At 35.5% G+C, this 8,934-nt stretch overlaps 1 protein-coding gene and 1 long non-coding RNA gene across 2 annotated transcripts; both read right to left on the bottom strand.

Annotated features, from left to right (window-relative positions):
• Positions 1-258: 258 nt before the first annotated feature.
• On the bottom strand, positions 259-1,040 carry LOC134199201 (uncharacterized). Its single transcript, XR_009973587.1, has 2 exons — positions 842-1,040; positions 259-633 (listed from the first exon to the last, which is right to left on the bottom strand). It is a non-coding gene; the product is annotated as an uncharacterized LOC134199201 (long non-coding RNA).
• A 3,727-nt stretch (positions 1,041-4,767) lies between these two features.
• LOC101741319 (uncharacterized) lies at positions 4,768-8,145 on the bottom strand. Its single transcript, XM_004932014.4, has 5 exons — positions 7,869-8,145; positions 7,259-7,389; positions 6,802-6,859; positions 5,125-6,735; positions 4,768-4,966 (listed from the first exon to the last, which is right to left on the bottom strand). The coding sequence occupies exons 1-5, from the start codon at positions 7,993-7,995 to the stop codon at positions 4,845-4,847; spliced, it is 2,049 nt and encodes a 682-aa protein (XP_004932071.1). The 5' UTR covers positions 7,996-8,145; the 3' UTR covers positions 4,768-4,844.
• Positions 8,146-8,934: the final 789 nt, after the last annotated feature.

Genomic DNA, 8,934 nt, shown 5'->3' with positions numbered 1-8,934 from the left:
AATTTTCTTGTTCTAGATCACGCGAAGGCCTTGTCCACGGTGACCTAATCATATTTGATTTAGTTAAAGCATGCATGCCAGCCATAATGTGATTGAAATTCTTACACATGAAATTATTTTCGTGTTAAACCTTTTCAAATTGATTTTCATTATGCCACAAGGTTCCTTTGAGATGCTTAAATATGTACGCCAAATGTGTAATTTTATAAGCTAAATTAAGTAATGGAATCATTCCAGTTTCTTTTACAAATGAAAGACTTTTATATTTTTTTTAAACCAGTCATTATTTTTAATTAGATGTGATGAAAATGCGAGTAAATGTTTTGTTGCAAGTTTTAAAGTCTAACAAAATACTTACAGTTAAATTTAGAACAGATTGCTAGTAACTTATTAACAATATTAATGACTTTTTGTAATTTAATTTAATTTGTAATCTGTGTATTTTATTCACTTTGTATAATCAAATCTTACTAAATCAATTTTAAATAAGTACTTTTATAAAAGGTTTAGATATTTTTATTTTACAAAACCGCCACTCCTGCAAAAGAGGGTGCAACTTTTTTTATCCATATCACGCGATGTTCCATGCGTCCAGACAAGTAATTTAGGTCATTTTCCAGTCGTCTTGCATGCCTTTTAATGTCAAAAACAGAAGTTCGAGTAAATTTTCTAAGAAATAAGTACTAGTTTGCATTAGAATTAAAATTTAATAGTTTGATTTTAGAGCAAATTAAAATAAGTTTGATTGTCTTTGATTTATTATGAATGAGAGTTTTGCTGGGATTAATCATGTCCAAGCATATATAATATATTTTATTTATTTATTATTCTAGTTGAATACCGTCACCGATCTTGATTTATCCGGTGCTTCAATTGTAATGTACATATTGTATAACAGAATCTGAAACGAACTACTGCTTCATAAAATGGCCGCAAATCACAGACTTCTTGATTAGATTCCGAAATAATGAATTAAAATTTCAGGTAGCATATATTTTTGAAATCCAAATTTGGCGCCCGGTTTTATATTGTCACAGATTATGACACACACGAACAGTCATATTTAGCCTGTTTGCTTCGTTCATCTATTTAAAAAAAGCATGATTATCTACCATGACATTTTTCGAATTTTCTTCCATACTGATACGAAAGAAATTTTAATACTCACGCTTTGGCGGACTGTAGTGGACGTAGAGACCGTTCTTCTTGGCATTCCTCTCATTTAACCACTTCTTCACGCTTTCCATAATACTTCATAAAGTATGATGACTTTATTATTAAAACTATGTATCGTTTTCGATACTGATCAATCCACTTGCTTATTTCTGCATCCGGCAACTCATGAAAATCTATCTATATATATAAAAATGAATTGCTGTTCATTAGTCTCGCTAAAACTCGAGAACGGTTGGACCGATTTGACTAATTTTAGTCTTGAATTTATGTGGAAGTCCAGAGAAGGTTTGAAAGGTAGCTAAATATGAAAAAGTGCTCGGAATCAAATAAAAATACCAATTTTGTTTTTCCTTTGATGTGTCCCACGTCGGACGGATTCCTTTTGTGTTTATGTTTATTTTATACAAAAGCTTAGGTCTTTTATTTATCGATTGAGGCACTACGAAGTCTGCCGGGTCAGCTAGTAAGATATAAATATTTGACTCTTGATACAGTTCGTTACATGAATTGTATTTTATAATAACACTGTGTGATAGTAAATTTTATTACCTATACTAAAATGCAAGTTTAAGGATGTTTAAAGGCTAAAAATTGTTCTGAATGTACCAGTGTACACATTTTATGTTTTCCATTTTCAAAAAATGTAGGTTTTCAATTTTTTCAATTATAACAGTAAATCGTCCTAGTTACTAAACAAAAAAGTAAATCCATGGACAGACCATTTCTGGGTACTTAAATCTATAATATACAGATAATTAAACATTAAAGTGTTGAGATTGTTACCCCAAGAAAAAAACAAAAAACCTACTAACGAATCCCTATAAAAGTTGTTACAAAACGTATATTCGACTTTATCCTATTGATTACTAGATCTAGATTCGAAATTTAGTCATCTATCGATTCTAGTTTTGTTTTACGAATTCGAAGTCTGCTAATAAATAATTCACAGGCTTGTCCGACTCACATCGTGCTACAAAAGCCGGTAGTTTTCCATGCTCACTAACAATGTCCACCCTTGAATGCACGACACAGAATTTTTTTGATTATTTTTTCCCAAGACGTTTTGCGTAATAAGACGATTGGCAATCAAAAAATACTTCTAGTGAGAACGACAATAACCTTCTAGAAAATTGAAAAAACTGTTGACTACCGTCGTTTTGAATACAATTATATTTTTAATAGTAATATTGAGCAAAATTGGGCTAGTCAGAATTTCCCAGATCTTTTCCACTGTGAATACAACACAGACCCACTGCGCGCTAAACTTCAAGTGGCTATTTTTTACATAATGCAGTTTTTTCAATGTCTTACAATTAACTGTAACACGAGGCCCGCCTGAAGCAGGCAACCACATACTGAAATCAACATTGACGTTTAGCTCGAGACGATTAGAACATGGGTATATTCTTTCATCAGTTCTATAGGGCACAATAGGTAGGTACAATCACAGCTAGAAGTCTTTGATTTTTCTAAACTTTTTATTAGCGTAAATGTGAATATAGAATGGAGAAAAAAGAAAAGGGAATGAAGTAATCGAGCTCACTGGAGTTATGACATAACTGGAATACATGTTTCATCGTTCTATGAAAAGAAATAAAACATGGTAAGTACACGATGCGAATGATTACTACCATTTCACCGCTTAGTGTTATGAACAAAATGTGTATTCATGATTTCCAAAGCAGTAAGAAAAAGACACTGCTTTTGAAATATGAGCTAATTAATAACTCTACGAAGTCAGTTGTTTTAAAAAAAACGGGGTACGTCGTCAAAAGTAGGTAAAAAATACTTCAACAGATTTTATTGTCGGTGTCCCGAGGAATGGTATCCGATAATCTATTTTTCCTATTAACCTTAGGTAGGTCTTTGAGCCCTTATAGAATTTATATATAGAATGAGTTACCCTCCTTCTAGAAGTTTCCATGTTTCGAGATACCCTTCGTAGAACATGGTTGGAAAAGTTGCTTTTTTGTTTGCGATTTGTTGAAGAATTTGCGATTCTCACTCTCAAGCTGTACTTATAACATATAAAATATTTACTATATTGGATGTCGCCAAAAAGACAACGGTTTCCCTGGTTTTCATAATTATAGCGTTTTTAAAGGGCAAATTAAAATAATTTTAATAGGGGTTCATAAAATCATCAAAAAATATAAACTACAAATAAATCATTTTTATCCTAGATGATACTGATTCAGCAAAAAAAAAAACGCTGTGAAACGACGCCTAGCTGACATTGTAATTAATGATCACCATTTGTGGTGTCAGGAGCCATGTTTCTTCATCGAAAAAATGCAACGTAATACTTTTTACGGCATACACTAAATTTTCGTAGATTATAATTTGAATAGGATGGTGTTTTTTTCAACTTTTGTCTTTTTGTGACACTAAACACTTAAGATGCATACGTCAATGTATGTATTTCTCCTTTTTCGTGCCGGGGACCGAACTCCCTACGAGGTCCCCGCGCGCGTGGTATATGGACTTGGACTTGACGATTTGTGTGGTTGGAAGCAGACCGCGGGCCCAAGGATATTTTAGGGCCCTATCGCATTAAACGACTCCCCTGCACTCTTACACCCGACGACCGATCTCCGTCCGGGGTCCGGCGGCCTTCCGGGATACTCCACAGGATCAGAACCAGCCTACCGAATCGGAACACGATACACCGCCGACCGGGTTGCTCTTCCACAAGGTCAATATACTTAGCTCAACATTTACTACTACGCCAACAGGTTTCCAAGTGTTTGTATAAAAATATCTCGATATTGTTTATTAATGAGTGCTTCTTCCTTTCGTTATCTTACTAGGCGATTTGATGCATCAAGTATCCATGCTGTGTTTGATTTGACTTCTTATACTTTCAACACTAGTCGTCTAGCGCGAATCTACTCTTCTTACAAAATAACAAGTCTGAGATTAATACATTAGATTACTGGGAGAGTTAAGATGACGTTAAAGGATTATATAATATGGAGATACGATATTAGCAGTGCGGTATAGCATACGGTATCGTATCTTGCTATAGTAGCCAAACATATTGTCATATAAAAGCCTCAGACGCTTAACTCGACCTTGCAGGAGTCAAAATTTAAAAAATAAAGAAGCTAATGAATTGTTTACACGCAGTCTCAGATAAGATCTCAGCTGCAGATTAGAAATATTCATAGACAAAAGCGCAATTCTTTTAAATGAGTGTAGTCGTACCATACTGGTGGTAGGACCTCTTGTGAGTTCGCGCGGGTAGGTACCACCGCCCTGCCTATTTCTGCCGTGAAGCAGTAATTCGTTTCGGTTTGAAGAGTAGGGCAGCCGTTGTAACTATACTTGAGACCTTAGAACTTATATCTCAAGGTGGGTGGCGCATTTACGTTGTAGATGTCTATGGGCTCCAGTAACCACTTAACACCAGGTGGGCTGTGAGTTCGTCCACCCATCTAAGCAAAAAAAAAAGTTAAAATATAGGTAACTTCAAAACCACCTTCATATGTATCTACTAATTAAGTATGTACTAATGAATAATAATAGCATGTAATAAATCAATCGTAGGTATTCAAAAATTAATGATCATCTAATTAAAAAGAGGGTAAATAATGACGTATTTCGATTTTATTTAGTAATTACTATAAAAATGTAATTTTAGGTAAAAATTTGTTGTTCATTAAAATTTAATTTTGTATTGCTTCAGTACTGTTTGAAAGCGTTATGTGTATGTTGAATCCAATGTCTTTCTTATTCGGATCAGGATTAGATAAGCCGTCAACCTCTGAATGAGTCGATGAATATTGAGCTGTAAAATAAATAAGTCAACTGTAACATGAGGTATAATGAAAAAATAATTAATGAGATCGAACGAATTGCAACATTTTTAAAATTAAGTTTAGTTTTTGAGGATTATGAAATATTCTCTGCAATTAAATATGATATGAATTAAAAAAATCATCATACCATTACTTAAAATCCGATGATATAATTCATTAAACTTCTTTTGTCGCTTCATATTTGACGGAGTACGGACCACCAAAGTCGGGAGCAATACATAGTGTTCAAGGTTAGATTCCTCGCGACTGCTGTGACCGCGTCTTACCGCTTCTTTCTTGATTATTAAACGAGGATTTTTAACCTGAGGCTTGCTGCTGCTCTCTTTATGAAAACACATATCGTTACAAGGTTCATCATAATGTTTATCAGACTTTGTAGCGTTTGATGTGCGATAGCAGCATGTGGGTTCTCTATTCGATGTTGATCTAACAGTATTACTGGGACCTGGACTACATTCGTCAATTCTAATTCTATTTTTATGATGTAGATCACTCGTTCCCAATTTATCATGGCTCTTTGGATATTTATGTGAACTTTCATCGAGACGCCTCTTATCGGAAACTATTTCACTACCTCGGTTCTGATCATTCGCGATCATATCTTCACTTGTTTGTCTGTTTTTGTGACTGGCTACTATAATGTCACCTGTTTTGCCGACAGCTGGCCTACAATTTTCGTGTCTATGATTAAGCTTCACTATTCTATAATGACGTCGTTTTCGTCGCTCAACATGAGCTACTCTTTCCCGCAACAAACTATCAATCAATCTTTGTAATTCACCTCTAGTTGTACAGCGTTCACTACATCTCTCCGGATGTTGGCGACGTCCCAGACGAGTGTTCGGCCAGTGTGTTCTACAAACATCTTCATAAATTATATCACTGAGAACGGCCTCCCTAGATGGTGTTAATTTTATGCCATCATCGCGAGGTGCAAATTCTCCTTGTGCCAAATAGTGAACTGTGTCCATTAAGCGATAATCACGGACGGGGTTGAGCTTGTGTCTTATTTTATGTACTCTCTCTGCAGCTAATCTCGGGGCATCATCGCGCTTGCACGGTACTGAAGCACATTGACGTCTACCACGAGCCGTGATTCCGTCGTATGTTGTAAAATCTCGTCCATATTGTTCAGAGTTATGCTCTTTTTCAAGAGTTGTGGCCTTACTCGGAGATAAAGGAGTTTGATGAGCATACCTTTGGAATGCTGATGTTTCTGGTATATGGCTGTATTGTTGTATATAGCTACAACCGGGTCTTCCTGACGCTGAATTACTCCTCATCATACTATCCTTTGTCTCTTCATCTGACGAAGACAACTGTAAATTTGGACTAAACGATCGAATGACCATGTCCTGTCTTAAAACTTTTCGTTCTAAATGATCTAATCGTTTATTCAACTTACTTATTGCAGTAGGTAATAGCTGTGTCGAATCTTGACAAGAAGTGTATGTGACAATAGAAGTCGCAAAGTCGACTTTATTAGGGCCCACACATCTAGTGTCCCTTACGTTAGTAGAATTGTCGTTCATATTTAGTCCAATATTTGTAAAAATGAAACATTTTTCATGTGAATTATTGTTTAGATCACGTACTTTACATTCGGAGTTACCATTCTTTAGGTTTCTTGAAGGTTCACTTAATTCTTTGGAAGGAGATTTTTCTCTATCTTTATAAAATTTTGAATTTTCGTGATTTTTGCTCAAACCAGTAACATGAACGTCACTTTGTGATAAATCTAGAAGAGTGATAAGTTTTATAATAAAAATGTAAGGAATTTTTGTCAAAAATATTTAGATCTTACCTGATGTAAATGACGAGTGGTCACCAATAGCAAGTCTTGAACCGGATTTATCTGTTCGCTAAAATTTTAATTGTTATTATTAATTCATAAGTATCAGCGGCAATCATCGTTATTCACATTATTTTCATTAATACATTGTATAGTCCACAAAATATTATAAAAAAATACCTTTTCATAAATATACACAGAATTTATTTATATCGGCATGAAAATTAATTGCGTCAGCACAAGGAGTGTACACGCGGTAGTGTACCTACTTCATATAAAATTTAGGTAGGTGATGTGTTAATTTTAATGTTGCATCAGTATATATAATAGTTTCATAGCTATTTCAAATAAAATTTAGAAGATGCAATATTTTATTTTATTGCGATTTTTCGAAGCGATGCGATGTGCTTTTTCAGGTTGCACTAATTTACCTGGTACCTTAAATGTTAAAGGAAGTGAACTGACTAACTTTTTTACAGTGAAAACGGCTTTTCTCGGTGATATACAATGTTTTAATAGGTGGCGCCCGTGGTTTGATAGATACCAATACTCTTTGAGAGACTTGACGTTGACTCGGAATTTTCTTTTGTATTTCTAAATCTGAAATTAAGGAATAACCGTTAACATATTTTTGTCATGCATTACTATGAGGGTTAAATACAATAAAAATAAATGTATACACTTAATTTTTGCAAATATTTTTTTTACAAATCAAACTAAGCAGACACCAATGGAGAAGGAGATCCTTACGCGGAAGTGGCATTGGATTGGTCACATTTTGAGAAAGCCCGATACCCACCTATCAAAGAGAGCACTGACCTGGAAAGTGTCTGGCAAAAGGAAGAGAGGCCGCCCCAGAACAACTTGGCGTCGCTCGATGGAGCAGGAGCTAGAGGTCTTGGGCATGACGTGGGAGGAGCTAGAACAGACTGCCCAAGACCGATGTAAATGGAAAAAATTGATTTGAGCCCTACACTCCAGCAGAGGGCAATAAGAAAGAATGATGATGATGAAAGATATGTTATTTCATTTGGTCCAATTTAAAATACGATATGATACGTTTTTGTATTAACACATACCTAATAAAAGGGGTTTGGTGAGCGGACGTGATGAGCTATGGGCAGTCAAACCGTAATCGAATTCTCGTATTAATCTCTCTTCGTGGATGGACAACAGCTTTTTAGAGGTAAGCTGCTTATTTTCCATTACATTTTATTTTCGTCTTTCCCTGCATATTTGCGAAATTCACGCGTCTCTATGATAGTTAGTTCATTTAAAATATTACAAACAATTTTGTGTTGACTGCAAAAACAAAAATAGGTATTACATTTTATGACAGAAGAATTGTCACTTATTATTATTTATAGCATGGAAATATTTTTCTTTTTACTTTGATTAAATCTCCTTTAATGTGGATAAAATGATTTTATATTAATTTAAGTTCAGCAGCAGGTATGTTGGTCAGGTTGACGGGAGAAGATCACGCGGACGCTCACCTATCCGCTGGTCTGATCAGGTAAAGACGCTCACCGGCCTGCCAATAACCGAGGCTATAAAGACCGCCGAGGACAGGAAGACGTGGGGAAGCATTGTTTTCTTTTTTTTTATTGCTTAGATGGGTGGACGAGCTCACAGCCCACCTGGTGTTAAGTGGTTACTGGAGCTCATAGACATCTACAAAATAAATGCGCCACCCGCCTTGAGATATAAAGTTCTCCACCCTTCAAACCGAAACGCATTACTGCTTCACGGCAGAAATAGGCAGGGTGGTGGTACCTACCCGTGCGGACTCACAAGAGGACCTACCACCAGTATGGTACGACTACACTCATTTAAAAGAATTGCGCTTTTGTCTATGAATATTTCTAATTTGCAGCTGAGATCTTATCTGAGACTGCGTGTAAACAATTCATTAGCTTCTTTAAGTTGAGTAAGTATTTCATTAGAAAAATTAGTACCCGCCTGAGATTGGAACACCGGTGCATGGCTCAACACGTATGCACCGGACGTCTTATCCTTTAGGCCATGAGGACTTCTAAAAATATTAGATTAGACACGACCTTCAGCAATGAAGAGACCGACTCAGAAGAAGAAGCAGTTATAATCTATTTTCCCACGTCTAAAACGATTGCTCAATTTTTTTTA

This window comes from Bombyx mori, chromosome 8 (assembly GCF_030269925.1).
Source record: "Bombyx mori chromosome 8, ASM3026992v2".
NCBI classification, from domain to species: domain Eukaryota; kingdom Metazoa; phylum Arthropoda; class Insecta; order Lepidoptera; family Bombycidae; genus Bombyx; species Bombyx mori.
This window is presented reverse-complemented; position numbering and strand designations above follow the sequence as displayed.